Below are 18,598 nucleotides of genomic sequence, written 5' to 3' on the forward strand. Positions count from 1 at the left end.
TTTATAATTTTAATTCTGCAATAATTGTAATTTAACAAATTTTTAAATATGAAAAAGGGGATGCAAAGGGCCTTGCTATTGAAACATCATTAATACTTTGTTCATGCAAAATACTGATATTCATATATTAAAGCTACTCAACTGATGTCTTATTTTGCCCTATTTAACCTTTTAATAATAATCATAATAAAATTATTTTTTCCTTATTATATTATTTTGAATTTTTGCGCCTCTAGAGCTGGACTTAGTAGGCCTAATGCACTATTGACTCTTTATAACTCCATGTTTTTGCGACTGCTATAAATTCCTATTATGACAACGAGAAATGATGAATTTTTGTTTATCATTTCTGGATGGTATTCTGTTGTGGCCGTTGGCCATATTACTGTATTTTGTAATTAATAATTCTATAAATTTAAGTTAGACTTAAGGTTTCTTTTGTTTCTCTCCCTTTCCTGTTGACTAAAAAAAAGACGTCTTTCTTAATTGTGTAAGGTCGCCGACTTCCAGGGGAAAACAGTTAATCACGCGTGAGGAAAACCTAGGGTCGAAATCGTATGTGGGTGGTGGCGGTAGGAGACAAAGATGACAAGTGTCTTACACAAAACCGTTTATTCTAACTACTAAGTTAACTTACATATTATTGAGGTACAACACGATCTAAATCGTTAGGGCAATGTAGATATGGTGACGTTGGGAACGTTCCGGGCTTCCTAGGTCGTTTTCGGAGAGACAGTCTTCTTGTGGCGCTGATGAATGAAGAGATGTGGTCCCGTTGTAGAGGAGGAGGAGTTCTGTCGGCCTCTGTAGACGGCAACCCCTTTTCCGGGATCTTCGGACAGTCTTGACTGGTGCAGACTCGACTGGAGAGGAACCGCCGCACTTCTTCCAAGAATGACCGAAGGAGGATCGAACTCTCTGTCTGGAGGAGAACCGCCCTTCAACCCTGAGATCCGGGGGTTTTATAAGATTTTCCCGAAACCCGAGACCGATCCGGGTCGAGAGGGGCTGACGGAGCCTTTGAAGTTCGCGCTCGTATTTCACGCCGTTATGGCTCCAAACAATCTGCCATATGTTCTGGCGGCTAATTTCCCCCCTTTGTTTCTCACTCCCGACACTTGTTTGCGAGCACCTGGACAAAACTCCTCTCTTGGTTGACATCCCCTCGGTCGTTCGTCATCGAGTCGCGTTTGTTTTAGGATAAGTTTTAAGAACGTTTCTTTCGTGTCTGGTCTGCGTCACCAACATGCGTTCCTGACCCGAGTTGACTCTCGAAATATACGACTTTGGAACTTTATAATAATTCACCACTTTGCGACCCTTACAATTGCTTTACTATCTGGTGGGGAGTGATGCCTTCGACACGAAAAACAACGTTGTAAAAATCAAAGTAATAAAAAATAAAAAAAGAGGAGAAGGGATCTCGGCTCTCGACGAGGAAGGTCGAGGAGAAGAAGCCATCCGGTCCGTTAAAGGATGCCAAGAACTTTCTACTGGATTGTCAATTTTATTGGACGGATTCGACACCGACAATATTGAGAAAAGTGGATTATCGACGAAGTGAACGGGAGAGATCTATTAAAAGAGATTAAAGAAAGAGCCAAGACAGGCCTCGTCGATAGTAGATGATCAGAGACAACAGTAACCCCGTCCAGAATCACGGAGCATCCAGACCAAAAACCCGGGTATTTTCACCTTGTCGTATTCTGTCCTTATATTCCCTCTTTCTTCCTTCTTATAGTTTGTAAGTAGATTGAGTATAGATATAGACACTTGTAATAATAATTGTGTTGTTTTATGTATAACGGATCTTGTATTCTCTCCGCCTACATGTTGGGATTCAATGTACAAAGAACCTGATAATATAGCGGATTAAAGAATAGTTTGTATGTTAACAAGAAAGTGTTTGTTAATTCTCGTTTTGTCCATGAAAAACGAAACTAATAACATTTCATTCGCTGTCGGTTATCACCCTGTAATTAAAACCATATCCAGTAATTTCAATTTAAGATATCATTATGATAAATACGACGGATTTTTAAAAACCAATTACAATATAATGTAAAAATAGGATTTAATGTTTTTTATATAAATTTAAGAATATTAATATAAACATCTCTTATTTACATAATGATATTTCTTCTGTTAGCATTTTGGTATTCTAATTTTTTGTAATTTTTCTCGCTGTTGTTTGATAAAAGATCTCTCGACTTAATCACAATAGAAGTCATTAATCAAAATTTATAGATTCATCCTTGAAGAGTACAAAAGCAAACAATTCAAACTTTAAATAGTTAGAGTATATTAAAAAGTTAACAGAATAAAATTTCTCTAGTAATGTAATTTTACATTATATTTTTAAATGATGGTTCCATTCCATTGGAGAATAAGAAATTAACTTTACATTGTTCTCACTTTTTTAAAACTTTTTAATGATTTTTTAAAATAACATATCTATTTTAGACATGTACTTGTACGCTTTATCAAAACTGTTATCAATGTGCTTATAATCTTCACTGATATAAGTAATTTTTGTGAAGTATGTTTAACGTATGGATTTGACTGTCGATGTATTCAATGGGTTAGAGATCGGTTTTAGAGCTCATTTCGTAACAATGTTAACTAAAATAGTGTTATTCGTAATGTTACATCTTTCTTTTTATCTTTCTATTTACTCATCATCCGTTAACCCTTACATTGATTCCTATCAGTGCGAGGTAAGTCATACATTGTACGTATTTATGTGTAACTTACTGTACATGTATAATTCCTTCGGCATTGATAGTTAAGAAATAAAACATAGTGAAATAAACTTTTAAAATTTTATTTATTTCTCAGTTTATAGACTGTCGAATAATTTATATCGTTTGTTAATTATGAAAAACGTACTATTCTGAGAGTATCTTCTAAATTACAGCTCAACACTTAAGTCATATGGTGATAAAAGTAAATTATGAATCGTGTTTTGAAGGAAAATTTAGGAAATTCTTTATTTTTAATTAAATAAACAGAAAATTAATTTTATAAACTTACTTAAATATCATTTTTTTATTGACTTTAATAGGAATTTATGTATTTTTATTTTTCCCGCCGTTAAATACAAGTTTCAAGAGACGATTCATGTATTTTCCCGTACTGTAGTACTGTACATTAAGATACTGCAAGAACTATGGAACTGCAGTTCCATACAATTATAGAATTGAGAATATAATTGATTTTGAAATCACTAATAGAAATTAGTTGATAACGTCCATTTTGTTAGCTATTGTAAGGGTTTTTATATTTTAAATTACGGACATCCAACAAATCTCAGTCCCCTCAAACCTTTATCATTTTATGAATAATAAAATGCCACGAACTGTCTAAAATGTAACGAAATAAAACGGACGTCCATTGAAGCTCAACCCCTCCCCCATGTCCAATTTTGTCCAACTTGTCATAACTCCCTCCCTCCAGTATGGACGTCATATATGGACAGCTCACGCACCACTTTGGTGTATTGTATACGTTTTAGGTTCAATCATCGTACAATTTCTTTATTCTTTTTTTATATCTAAGTTTACAACTAAATAAATTTATTTTATAATATATTCACTGGTATGATAAGCCCTAAAATTTAAGTAACCGGTTAGGTTAACGAAAAAATTAAAAGATGAAAATTAAAAGCACTACTTAACACAAAATCAAATTAAATAAAATTACAAATATATATATTTGAGCTTGCGAGAGGGCAAATTTGAAATGTGCCCCGGGCGCCGCGTCGCCGATCCCTGATTTAGGATAATAGCATTATATACTGTTTTATCTATATATATTTATGGGAATGTTTGTTTCTTTGCTCGTTATACTCTCCTAGGCCGTTCGACCAATTGCTACGAAACTCTGTACTTACGTTCAAATACTTCTAACTTGCATAATGTCGTGCATCCCACCCCAAATTATAAATTGGATTTTTATGTATCGATTAATTTCTGCTTACATTTGATTGCCGAATTTACACGTAGCACCATCTATTGAAAAAATTTAACAAAATAATTAACTAAATATAATTCTTACCAAAAACGATATAATTTAAAAATATGTATATTTTATATTCACTGAATTACTGCGACAATGATATAGCGCGAAATAGATGCGCCATTACGCCATTACTGTGACAGGTAGCAGATAGCACTTGCTTGCGTGGAGTGTAGTATTTTGCCCTGTACATCATACTTTTCCTGTTAGCAATAGAATTGTGCCAGTAATGTATCTAACTCCGTTCGGGGGAAAATTTTTGAATTGAAATAACGTGACTTGCGGGCAAATCAAAAGTTCGTATATAGTTAATCTGGTTCCTAAGCTTTTTATATCTGGTCTCTGCATTCATCTATCTAACTCTGTTCTCGAGATTAATTTATAGGTCTACAATTTTTTTCAAATTGCAGCCCAATTAATACTCTCCAGTAACCGAGTGGATAAAACCGCCGAACACCAGTAGTCGGTCATGGGTTCGCGCATAGCCAACGGACTGGCCATATGGAGTTTTCTGGGTTTTCTTCGCGTTAGTAACACGAAAATTTAGGGCCAGCTTTACACAAGTCTTCCCGGGATGCAACCTCCTTGGCAGATCGTTCACGTGTCGCGTTGAGTAACCGAATAAACCAAATCAATTCTAATAATTTTTCTATAAACGCGATATTTACGAGGACATGCTTAACTACCAGGAAACCTGGACATCTTTTCCCCTCCCCTGATTCATCTTCCCTTAGTAACTCATAGTCCCATTGCCCCAAATTTCTTTCACTGATACTGCTTAAGATGTTCTAACGTTCAGCCAAATTAATGTACTGTACTGTACATTAATGTACAGTACATGCAACCATTCTATGGCACAAAGTCTTTTTCTGTGCCGATGTTTATTTTTCCTATTTATTATCGTGGCGACATTGTTTCATTCAAATTTCCTGTAGTTGTAGTCTATGTGCACTTTATTCACGTGTTAAGTCTTACTGTCAAATCTGCTTCCAATATTCTTATACCACAACTGTCAAAAATTTCCTTTACTTAGATATTTTTACTGAGCTTTACTTTTCCACCTGGTTTCACTAGTTTTTTTTATGGGATCACAAAAAAGCATTCTCGTATTTTTATAAGATTTTTTTATTTAAACAAGTTTTATATGAAGTCTTTCGGACGTTAAGGTTAGCAACTTCGACCATATGCGGGGCCGTCACAACCTATCCAACACGGATCACTTTTCAAATATTAACAGTAGACCTGTATTAAGTAGTAGTCGTTGACCATCCTCTTGCCGGGAGGATTACTACTAATTTTGGTCGAATCAACTTCAACCTCCGTCTGCATAGTTCTTCCTATCGGACCCACCGGTATGGTGGCATTCGAATAGGAGAATTACATAATACGAGGTTACCAGCCAGCACAAAATATTATTTAAGTGGTTTTCGAGGGTGCCGAGTTTAAATATTTGGTCTGTTTTCGCGAAATTTGATTCGTTGGCAGATCACCATTTGATATTCGTCTGTGAATAAAACAGTTTGTTAGTGCTAACATTAGGAAAAAATCTTAAATTTTTTAAGATAACGTATTTTCAATTGGTGTCTACTTGATCAATGAAATTGTGCCATTTCGTACCGTCCGAGTATTACGATAAACATGGCAATGGTAGGCTAAAATAACCAAACTCTTTATATGGTTTTCATTTTAATATTTGTTATACTTCGTATCATAATATGTGGTTTATAAAACTACAAAGATTATCTTACATAAGGATTTATCACACCAAGTGCCCAATCTAACACCTTTTAAAAATTCCTTCTTCGTCTACTGTGCACAATTTAAAGAATATTTTACTTGGTCAATTTTTTCTGTAAGAATTTTTCCATCGACAGAAATAATATTGTCTTTATGCTACACAAATTGCTTCAGCACACTTTTTTTCAGCATCTGGATATTCCATTTAGGCTTTATTTTCTATTCAATCTGATTCTGTAGTTCATTGAAACTTTCCAAATTCTGTCCTCGTTTTTCAGATATGTAGAGGTACTCTACAGGTCTGAAAAAACAGAGGGATAGGATGGAATGTCAACAAGCAATCCAAACTTCAGTGAAATTTATAGAATGTGAATGTTTGGTCCAGGGCATCCCATTTGCGTCGGTATCGACCCCAGTCGGATATACCAGGAAGAAAAACAAGTAACTGCTTGGGCCCCATCGAGCCCATGTTGGGTTGGGTTCGATGGGGCCCAACCTTCCCCTCTATTAAAAAAATAATAATCTCGTTGAGTTATGAAGACAACGTAGACAAATTTTTGTTTAGTAAATAAAAAACCAAAGTTTGTCGTATTTAAAATTGTTTACTTTATTTAAAATTTAAATTGAAAATCAAATATGCATTAGAATTATTGAAATTCCTTGAAACATCGGTATATTAGTAGGCCTACAAAATGATTAGGATGTTCTTTCCTGGACCCTTATTAGGGGGACTCCCTTCGAGAGGGAAAAATATGTGTTATATATATTTCTTAAACGCATACAGTTTTTATTCATAGAATTTTGTAGTGTGAAATTTATTTTGTTTTGATGTCAGTTTTTAAACTCAGAATTGAAATAATCTCACTTCAAGACAATCGACAAATTGCAGAAATTGTCTTTTTATATATGATTGAGCGGTTTGTGACTGAGAAGAGTGAGAAGAAGTTGTAATATACAGTACATGATAAAGTGTAATGATAATTGAGTTCAATTGTTCTTTCAATTTTTGCCTTTCTTCTGGCTTCTCAATTTTTTTAGTTGCAAGGGACCCAAAAAATTTAAATTGTTTGGGGCCCCTTCGAAGGTAAATCCGGTACTGATTGACCCAAAATAAAATAAAATTAGAGTTAAGGAAATTTAATTTTATCGAAGTCTGTTGTAAATAATTGTTCCGTATGTTATATCTTTAATGATTATTAAGGGCAGGGGATTAGAATAAGGTTAACGCTAGAAAATTCAAGTAATCGGAAATTACCGTTGTTGAATTTTAGCACCTAGTCTGTCTCTAGCTCAGATGTTTTTGGGTTGATAAAAAAACTCTTCATCCGTTTACTATGAGAATACGTGGAAACAATTTAAATGAAAACAATTACAAATTTCTTTTACGTTGGACACGTAAAAATAAAACGTGTTTTCTTATGACCTAAAGGAAGCACTCGAGTGTTATTTTCTCCGTTATCACAACGACGTTAACACAGAACACCGATAAGAAATAGACAAAAATAAATAGGAAAACATAAAAGATTAATAAGGTATCACCCATAAATTACGTCGCTTTACATCGATTTAAATCGCTATTTTTATACTTTTCAACTGCCACCCTATCTTCTGTAATGCTCCCTAATGCTGTCCAATATACTCATTTCCGAAATTACGTAACGCATATCCTCGATAAACCTATTTGGCGAAAAACTACCGGTAGTTTAATCCTTACATATTTAACAACAGCAGTCGATTTAAAGACCCAGCATTATGTAACGTTTCTGTAAATACGATACGCTACAAAGAAAGAGGAGTAACGATTACCTGCTCTAGTGTACAAATTACTAAATTAAACAAAATACTTTTAAAAGTAATTTATAATTTAAATAAGTCTAAACAAATTCTAAATCCTTAATTGGGACAATTTATAATTAACTAATAATTAAGAATATTTAGTCATATTCTAACAGGAAATTTGAAGAGATTAAAAGTTTCATTATTGTTATTTTCTTCATTTTTGTCTGAATTTTTTACAACTTTGTAATACAGTATTTTAAATTATATAATTTACGTAATTTTATTATTGTATCTTTTGTATACTTAAATTAAAGAAATATAATTATTTTTAATTTGGTTTTTCTTTTTGCAAAAAATTATTATAAAAATTCAGCAACGAGTTGCTTAACTTTCCCGCAACATTTGGTGGCGCCATCTGTTATCATATTTTATTTTTAAAACTTTTTATATTTTTAACTATTATAAAATGGCAAAAACCTTAATTTTGAGGGTATGGATGGATTTTATTTTAAAACAATTGTAAATGCAAATAAGTAAAATGGTCATTAAGTTTGACCCTTCTAGAGATATACACGACCCCCTTTATCTCCCTACCCTCTCAACCTTTAATTACCAAAATTTAATAGCATCAATTCTCCTAATAAACAAACTTCCCCGCAAAATTTTAAAAATTTTAGACAAAAAGCACAGGAGTTATTAAGTTCAAATAGGGTGAACAAAATGTGCCCCACACGCATATATACAGTAAAAAAAAAAAACCCAAAGTTTTTTGCATTTCTTGACATTTCAAGGTGTCCTGAGTCAAAAAATATCTCGAGGAATCATTTTTTGACCGATCACCATACTTTCCCTCTGTTATAAGTAGCAACCGGAAAAGTAAAAGTTAAATAATGTATATTTTAGAAGGGCGCCCTGCATTTCATAGTTGACCCAGGCCCCACAGTTGCTAGAATTAAGTATGAAACAAGATTTGCATCTTCTGCATTTGCAGAAAAAAAAAATTTTAATATATCAAATATGTAAAATAACTCTGAATAAATTTTCTGTATAAATAATTGTGTAACAAATACAGAAATCAATAAACACTTTTAAAATTATCCTTAATTGATAGCATTTGAAATAAGATATTAAAATTATCATACACTTCATCATCTTATATGTAATTTTAATTTTAAGACTTTTTTGTATCTTATCTAAACGTAAATTTAATTATTAATTTACATGCCATAATTTTCCTCATTAATTCTTTACAGAATGCATTCAATACAAAATTCTGTTACACAAAAGAAAGTTTGTGTTATGATTTTTCACCAAGTGAGTATATGAATATTATTATTAACCATTTTTGTTATTAAATTTAGCTACCGGTAATGTAATTTCACTTTTAACATTCAAAAATGTTCGATGTTATTTATGGTACTAGTGTTGATAACGCACTGGGAGACTCCCAAAATTTGGCAAAAACCTTTAATTTGTCAGACTCTTCAGACTCTTCAATAAGGTGACCAACTGTCCTCCTTTTGTAAGTTCTGTCCTCCCTTTTGATATTTGAAGACTAATCTGTAAATCTTTACATTCGATTGATGCCGAGCCGATCCGTTGCATGTAATGTGATGTGTTTGTATTTGACATGACGGTTCATCAAGGTTTGGTACTGTACAGTACAGCAAGACGTGATTATGAAACGCATGTGCTCTGCACAGGAGACCTTGAGACAGTGTGCTGCATGCAAGTAACTTTGTTTACTTCTTACCGAAACATAACACGGCATATATGAATGTAGTAGAGACTATTATAGTGTATTATTGTTGCAATGAATAAAATGTTTCTTTTATTCACAATATTTTTTTCCTTCAATTTATTTGTGTCCTCCTATTTATTGTGAAAAAGTTGGTCACCTTAAATACAATCAACTGTTAGGTATTGAAGTCGGAGTTTTTATAAGTTTTTCGAGATCCATTTGTTGCTAATTGGCTAAACTTTCTTCTCGCTTCCCAATTGATCTCCCACCTGTCTCCAGGTGTAAATGGAGCTCCGTTTAGGGCGCAAGAAAGGTCAGCTAGAGATGGTCTACCCGACACCATCTTTTAGATTCTGATCGTGTTTAATCGGTGACGATGACACCCACGCTCATTCTAAAAATTTTGGAACTTATGGGTTAAGAGGACGCCAGTCGGAAATTGCGAACAAAATCGCGTTTTTGAATAAAATTATCTAAATAACAATAGACTAATAAATTAAACTCTAAAAAGAAGAAAAATTACTGTTTAAATTGTAAAAATGAAAAAAAAAAAAAAAAAAAAAAAAACAGCAAGAAGAATGATTATTAATATCACGTCTCTGATTCCAACAAACAGAAGAAATAGTGGAAATGCACGTTCTAACCTAACCTAACCTAACCTAGTCTAACAATTTGGTTGATAATAATTATGGTAATTTATTAGAATAGGTTAGGTTAGAACGTGCGTCCCCACTGTTTCTTCTGCTTGCTGGAAGCAGACGAGCCGCCATTTTTCTCTTTTAACGCAATTTCGGGTCTCACACCAGCATGTTATACATAAGGAGCACTGTCTGATACAATACTACCAAAGAATTCCTTGAAACATGAAATATTTTAGTTGTGTTTAAAGTAAGTTTGCAACCATCTCTACATAGATAAGGTTTAAAGACTGGCATTTGACTGAATGAAGTCTTTCATATTCAAATCCCAATATGTTGATAACCTTTTGATTTCTTACATATCTATATTCATCAATGATCATGTAAATATCTTTTCCTTGTCAGTTTCCCAGTTTTCTCCAAATTGGTTTGTCCGTAGCTGACCAAATATTTTCTCTTAGGCACAAATTTTCTCAGAAGGCACAAAATTAATGTTCATAGTTCTTGCCACTCAATTTCTAAATACAGGTTGTCAAATATCATGGAGTGGTATTTGACAACCTGATAGAGTAGATCAAGCTGAATTGGTCTCACTTGAACAAATTGAGAAAATCACGGGGTTTCAATATTGTATTCAAAAGTATGAAGTCCGTGAAATATTCCTTGACTCAAATCCAGCTCTTTCATATAAATGCTTCATACTTTTTATGTACAAATCAAAACAGACATTTTACATGGCTTACAAAATCATTGCAAAAACTGAAAAATAAATGTCCATCCTCAATTTTAAGTTTTTTATTTGGTATTGTTGAATTTGTTGTTTCAGATAAACTTTCTTCTTACGGCATGATCATCAAATAGAACAAAGTCATATTCTAAAAAGTTTCTAAAATAAGCTTAATATGCCTTAAACATGCCAAAATTACTTGCAGCTCAGTCACACACCTAAACAGCATCACTTAGTCTAGAATACAATCACTCCAATATAGAAATTCCTTCGTTGCTGAATTTTAGCAGCCAGGAACCTAAATGTCTGATAATTTATTTAGTCTAGCAAGTATCATGTATTTCTTCTCTCAGTTGAGCTTGCTTGACTGATTGATTTTGAGACTGACAAATCTGTGATTTATAGTTATGTGAATGAGTTTGTTGAGATGAGATTGAATAAAAACGTGAAAAACATGAACATTTGAGACTACAGGCTGTGCTTACATTATTGCTTTTCCAAGGTTTACAAATAATTATAAAATATAATTTACTTTATCTAGTTTAAATAATTAGATATATTTATGAATTTGTAAAGTTAAATACTTATTGATTTCTATCTTTCAGATAATTTTTATTCATATAAATTCAGTATCTTATTTCCAAAAATTGAGTCAATACAACTTTTATCAGATGAATCAAAACATTATCTGAATATCACATGGAAATTTTCTCCTTTATCAAGTAAGATATAATTATTATTAATTTTATTATTATAGTCAAATATCATGAATTATGAAACTAGCAGGTAGGCCCGGCGTTGCTCGGGCAAAAGTAACGATAGTGAAGATTAAGATTATTACATTATAGTCAACCTTACCTGTTTTAACAGAATGCAAGAATTGGGTGCCCCTGTTTCCAGACTAATTAGAGAATTTTTAGATGGATCTAAAAATATTTCAATTTCCTGCAAAAATGAAAAAACTGCATCTGCATCTTGCACGTCGCTTTCTCTTAACATTTCCATTGTTACGTAACACTTCCATTATTGACTCTTCCATTCTTAATGCTTCCATTGTTGACATTTCCATTGTTACTTAACGCTTGCATTGTTACTTAACACTTTCATCAACAATGGAAGTGTTAAGACTTAATCCTGTTCCTCTCCCCCGTGGGGAAGAATTTTGAAAAATCCCTTAACAGTGTGCGTCCTCGTGACGTACCCTAACTGTGTACCAAATTTCAACTTTTAACTCCTCACCGTTTGGACATGTCTCGATAATGTATATAGAAACTTTAATTCTGTCCCTCTCCCCCGTGGGGAGGAATTTCGAAAAATCCCTTCTTAGTATGTGTCCTCGTGACATACCCTAACTGTGCACCAAATTTAAACTTTTAACTCCTAACCGTTTGGGCTCTGCGCTGATTATTATTATTATCATCAACTTGTCTCGATTATATGTATAGATTGAGAGATACTTTGTGAACTGATCATTAACAATTGTTTCTGTATAATTTGACAAACTACATCTTACTCAGAATTAATTTAAGCATTAAAACATTGCTAAGAATAATATTATATAAAGTTTTAATTTACAACCTTCTATTTCTGCATAGTATTAAATTATTTAATAAAATACAATCTTTGATCACAGAACATATTCACCAATAAACAGCAATCAATACTTATTCTTTACTCACACTTTACTATTTTGGTATATCAAAACTAATGAGTTTTGATATACCCAATGTTGATATACCCTAATGATGCTTTCTTTGTTGTTAATGCAAAGCCCTTGGCTTGCTGCTTTATAGATGTTGATGGCTTCAATTATTCTTAATTTTTGTATTTCAAATATTTTTCTTAACAATTTTACATCTTTCCAACATGAGGAAGATGCAAAATTTTTAACAAAAACTTCCTTGTGTTTTATATTCATTAAACGTTATTTTATGTTGTTATCAAAGAGTAATTTATTTTTATTTAAATTTATAAATATTAAACTACTACACAAAAAAATTTAAATAGCATCAAGGAATCTTCAAATGATTCCATTTTGGAATGAATAACTCCTTCATATTTGGATGACTTCTAACCTGAGGCAGTCCTGTCAATCAGGCCGAAAACATTTGTTTAAAGTATTAGGTGAGTGCTGGAAATGTATGAAAAGTGTGTTTGTATAATTTAACAAAAATTCCAGCTTTTAGTACAAAGTTTAATTTATGTAATACAGATAAGTTATATATTTATGATAACAACATTATTTCAAACATATTTTATGTTATTACTTTTGCAATGTCGGTACAATTAAAATGGAAAAGTATTTGGCAAATATTTAGACAATTAAGTTTGTTTTTGTACTTATTTAAAATATGTTTGATTTTATTCTGAGAGAGAAGTTTTGGAAATTATTTTGTAGGTAAAATTATGATTTTAATTGATCTCAAGTTATCATTATCATCAATCTTTATAAGTATAAAGGATGGGAACCCTGTTACTCAGGGGCTAAGTAATTACAATTATCAAAAAGAAAATATTAATGTTGCAACGAATAGTACATTCAGCCAGGAGCATGGCTGAATACCGAATATTCGGCCAAACTATTCGGCTTGATTAATGCACGTACAAAAATTGGCACGCAAACCGCATTATGGCAAGGACCCTGTTCTCTATTGTCCGCTGACACTATGCTTCACCAATCACGTTAATTGTTGACAGTTGTAGCAGACAGACAGGAGCATCATGCGCAGTATGTGATAAGTGATGATATCAATGTGGATAACAATGAAATGACCTACACGTGTTAATAACGGAAAAGAAACAGAGAGGACCGCAAAGTGAAAATGTGAAAATAAATATGAAATTGAGTTGATAACATAATTGAACAAATCGAGGCAACTTATTGCACGAAATTCATGGCCGTCAATGCCAAATAATTGTTCCTCAGACTTCGGAAAGCTAAATGCTTGTAATGAAAGTCACTTAGCGTGCACAGGCGAAAGCCTGGGCCATTCAGGCTACCAAGCTGTCTCGAATCTGTGAAATCATAACTGTGACTTATACCGACATCCTATCTGTCTCTTTTCTCCGTTATCACCAGGCTATGAGTCACATAATTGTAAAATGGGAAATCTACAATGGAAAAGTGATGAATCAAAAGTATCGTGCACACACATTATGATGTATGCATAGGCATACGTGGACTAGAGCGATAGAGGAAAGAGAAAGGGAAGAACAAAGACAAGTGCATAAAAGAGGGATAGGCAGGGTCAGACGTGTGACAATTCTCGAATGAATAGGTGTTGTACGTGTGCTGATCTTTGTAATTATAAATTGTGAATACATCTGACTAATATTATTTTGTTTTTTATTTTGTTGCAGGTTATAAGTTATAAATAAATATAAACAAACAACACTAATCCGATTAACATTAAATCTAAATACCAAAATGATTAATTTACTGTGTTTTTCTTATTTCTTACTCCTGTTTTTAGGCATTCGATATTTGGCCGAATAGTGATTAAATATTCGGTGTTCAGCTGAATAGTGAAAATAAGCCAAATAGGCCGAATACTGAATAGTAACCTAATATTCATTGCATAACTAGAAAATATACATTTTACAAATGATAAATCAAAAATTTACATCAATAATTATTTTCTTACAAGTTCTTAGATTTTATCTATTATTTGGTAATTACATCTTCTTTCATAATTTTAATTACAAAGTTATACAAGTTGTACAGCTCCATCTTTGAGAGTTTATTTAGGTTTTCTCTAAAGTCTTCAGCTTGAACTTTGCTGTATTATGTAAGATATTCCAAATAACTTTTGTATTTGAGTAAACTTCTCACAGTCTTTCAGTATGTGTAATATTGAAAAGTCAATGGAGTTGTGCCAATAAATATATAATTGGGAATAAATATATAAACTTTGTAAAGTTTATATAGTTATTTCCAATGAATAATGAACTTTTATTTCAGTGTAATTGAATTATTAATCTTTTAACATTTATTCTCAATGGGTTTATATATGGTTGTAGTGAGAAATTTTTAGTATTTTTGGATACTATGAGTGATACTTAAATTAATATAAGCTGTTTTGAACTTTGTTTATACTTTGTGATATTGCAGTAAATGTAGTAGTAAAGTAAATCCGTATTTCCAATCATGAACATTATTCTCAAACAAAAGGGTACTTACACCAAATGTTTGTAGAATTTTGCTTAACTTTGTTTACCATAGTTGATTGATTTCCTGTCTTCTACTTTGCTTTAACATTTCTTGATGTAAAAAAGTTATATTTCCATTACTCTTAAATTTTATTCAATAGTATAATTTTACTATGCATTTTAAAAGAATGGGAAAAACCAGAGTTGATTTGTTTCACGTCGAATAGCATCAGCGGCGGCCTTAATGATTGCAAGGCTCCGGCGGCAGATCTTTGTGAGACCCTTGTCCTTTGTGCAAAGTATGTGAATTAAAAATAGATATTTCTGATGATTGACGAGAAATGCAAAAGTTATAAATAAATAAATTTAGAGTGTTAAAATATTATATTAGAAGATTTATAAAAGTTAACAGTCGTAAAGACGACAAATTAGTAATGATGATAAACTAAGGTACTGTAAGAATGAAGTTATTTTCTTTGTTAAAAGAAATACACGTGAAACCAAAATAAAAATGAAAAAGGTAAATTTTAATTTAGGTAAAAGTTATTAGCTACAGGTTCTTTTAGGCTATCATTTTGCATTGTTTCAAATAATGACAATTGATATTTTTACTAAGATATATAGTTACTAAATCATAGATATAAGATCTTCATATTTAGAACTGTATTCTACTTAGAGATCAAACATTTTTTATATTCAAAGATGAATCTAAATTAAGAAAAAAAAAATTATTTTCTCAATAAGTTATTTGCCCAAGAAATTCACAAATTTGCAAGTAATATATTATCTAAGAGCCTGATTTATTAATATGTCAGTAAGCTTAAAATTCAAATTTTTATGTTATTGGAATGTAAACAATATTACTAATGGAGGCAAAGTAATGAAAATTTTTAAATATTCACAATAATATCAATAATAATAATTTATTAATGGCTGGTTGGTCAAAACAATAAAGGCATCAGCAAACTGTTCTGAGAAGCATGGGTTTGAGTTTGGGTAGGACAAAAATTTTCATGACTAGTTTGATTCTATATCAGACCTTATTTCTTACTGCTTAGCTGCCTAGTTACTGACCTGTCCAAATCCATGATGAACATGAAATTCTTTTAGTGCCTACATAATAGGAAGAAAAAACCTTTAAATTTATATGGTAAAACCTTTCCAAAATGGAATCTGAAAACTCATAATGTAGAAAAAGTTCTTTGGGATGGAACAATTTTCTACATTAAAAGAAATCTGTTCAAAATAAAAACTTACCAGAGAAAAAATATTTGGTACCATGCAAGTTTGGTGGATGTATCATAACTTTCTTAGTTTTTGTCTCCGGTCCAAAAGTAGGGTATCGTTGAACTCGTCTTGGTCCCGAGTTCAAGTATATACTTTCTTAGTTTTTGTCTCCGGTCCAAAGTAGAGTATCGTTGAACGTCTTGGTCCTGATTCAAGTATATACTCAAAGTCCTGAAATTCCATAGGGTGCAATTTATAGTATCCCCGGTTTGGTTTATACAAACCTGCATGGTACCAATTTTTACTATAAATTTTGTAAACTGAATATTTTAACATAATTCACGAAGTACAATGATGATAACAATATTTTAAAATTTTTATATTTTTTCCATAGATGCTGAAAGAAATTTATGTACATTAAGGAAGATTGTTGTCTGGGTACAACCAAAAAATGTGTATGACATTATGTTTAAAATTTTTTTAAATATTCCTGCTTAGAGTCAAAATTTTATGTACTTGTTAAGAAATAAACCTTAACAAAAAGGAAAAAGCATTTAAAATAAAATGAATTAGAATCAAAATTCAATTTAATGCATATCTAATTTTTAATTTTTATATTTCTTTATAGATTTAATGTGGATCTTCAGTTGGATTGCAATTTATTCAATTTATGTCTTTATCAAAGGGTTAGAGCTGAAATTCTAAATAATCCTTTTCCGTGCAGAATTGAAGAGGAAAATTGCTTTTGCAAAACATTACATCTAAATGTAAGAAATTTTTGCAGTGTTATATACTCATTAAATAATAATTTCTTTATTTGCAATTATTTTTAGGACTAAAAAGAGAATTTTTTTTATCTCAGTGAGGTATGTTATCAATGAGTGTGAATTTTATAATAAAGATTTATTTATTTATTGCTCTTTCACACTTGCAAACTGAAAAAAATCTTGTCATATTTATTATGGATTCGATCAGGTTCACTCTGATTAATCCATAATTTGGGTAACCAGTTGGTTAGAGACAGAGTCCATCCAGAAAAATTTCCAGGGAATTGAATTCGAACTTGAATACTTCAGTAGAAATATGATATATATTATCACAGCATATTATTAACAGATAATATTTTATGTAAGATATATTGATAATTTCTTGAATTTGAAGATTTCAAAAAAATATGCCACATTAACTTCATTTTATTATATACAGTATACATAGTCTTTAACTTTAGATTGTAACTTTTATAAAAAAGTATTTCATTCCTAAGAAGCCAAAAATTTCAAAAGCTTTTATTGAAAAAAGATTTGGTTTTAATAGTGAATAAGTTATATTGCACAAAACATTTAAAATGCTAAAACCAGAGATTAAATATAGAAAACAAACAATAAAACTTTATTTTCAAAAAGAAATCATTTTTGAAAATAAAATTTTATTGCTTGTTTTCTATATTTTATGATACTGAAACCAAAACTAATAAGAAGCACCCTTGCAGAATAGCACAAAATTTTTGTTTGTCAACCGAAAATGTATGAAATCCAAATTTGGTTGTGAATGATGATTTAAGGATATCAAAGTATTATGTACAAAAGAATGAGTTGACCAAAAGTCAGAGACTATCTGTATTACAAATTACCTAGTAGCTTATATATTGATCTGATATCTTTCATTATCAAAAATAAATTCTGCCTTATTAAAGCATAAAATTACAATCCCAAATCTGCATTATCAACTATTTAAAAGATGTTCCATTATATAAAAGATTTGTATTGTCAAATACGTGCGACAAAGGAATAGCACATACATCTGACTACTCAAAAATAGTGTGAGAGGGTCTATCCCCTACTAAAACTCTTCTAAGACTGATACAAGGAGCAATTGGAAGGATATAATTATTATACTAGCAAAAAAAGAAAAAATAACTTTAATGAACTGTGATGGATATAAGTAGGACTTTATAAAATTTGGTATTTTGAGACTTGACAAAGTCTAAGTTGTCTAGATTTCCATTTCTGAGTCCTAGTCTGTGTTTAAATGCTATATATCACTTCCTGTTTATTGAACTTTGACATCTATGTTATGTTCAAACAACAGAAAAATCTGTTTTTAACAAATTCAAATATAATATTTTTGTCTAAAATTTAAATACTTTCTATTTAGGCTTAAATATTGAGATTTAATACATTTAGTAAATATAATAAACTAATAAATTTCCATCTTGTTTAGCACACATCTCTTTAATTATAATTACCAAATTATTGTTAATAAGTATATAATGATGCTAAAACTCATCAGGACTAGGTAAGTTTCATAAATTTCATATAACTATTAATGCATGCTTTTGCTTGTTTCACCCAAGCTTCATAAGAAAATTTAAAAAAGGAAATTCTGTTATCCTTATTTAAATGTTCTGTGAAACAAGTGAAAGTGCTCATTAATTTTAATTTTGTATATTTAACAATATTTTAATTTTGTGAAATTTATGAAACTTACCAAATTATTGTTGTTTATGACAATACTTTTTGTGACAGTTCAAATGTGTACAAAATGAACCACTATTGCATGAAATAATATGTTTTAATCAGAAAT

General features: G+C 31.3%; 1 protein-coding gene across 3 annotated transcripts in view; it reads left to right on the forward strand.

Annotated features, from left to right (window-relative positions):
• Positions 1 to 2,550: 2,550 nt before the first annotated feature.
• Positions 2,551 to 18,598, forward strand: part of LOC136977435 (uncharacterized) — a 40,925-nt gene continuing 24,877 nt past the window's right edge. For 2 of the 3 annotated variants that reach the window (XM_067272923.1, XM_067272925.1), the window contains exons 1-5: positions 2,551 to 2,717; positions 8,787 to 8,847; positions 11,245 to 11,361; positions 16,410 to 16,470; positions 16,644 to 16,782. In XM_067272923.1, the coding sequence (XP_067129024.1) occupies positions 2,553 to 2,717; positions 8,787 to 8,847; positions 11,245 to 11,361; positions 16,410 to 16,470; positions 16,644 to 16,782 (543 nt within the window). In that variant the 5' untranslated portion in view covers positions 2,551 to 2,552. The remainder of the gene's footprint in view (positions 2,718 to 8,786; positions 8,848 to 11,244; positions 11,362 to 16,409; positions 16,471 to 16,643; positions 16,783 to 18,598) is intronic. The other variant, XM_067272924.1, reaches the window with a different exon arrangement.

Source organism: Centruroides vittatus, unplaced genomic scaffold (assembly GCF_030686945.1).
Source record: "Centruroides vittatus isolate TY-2023 unplaced genomic scaffold, ASM3068694v2 contig_459, whole genome shotgun sequence".
Classification (NCBI taxonomy): domain Eukaryota; kingdom Metazoa; phylum Arthropoda; class Arachnida; order Scorpiones; family Buthidae; genus Centruroides; species Centruroides vittatus.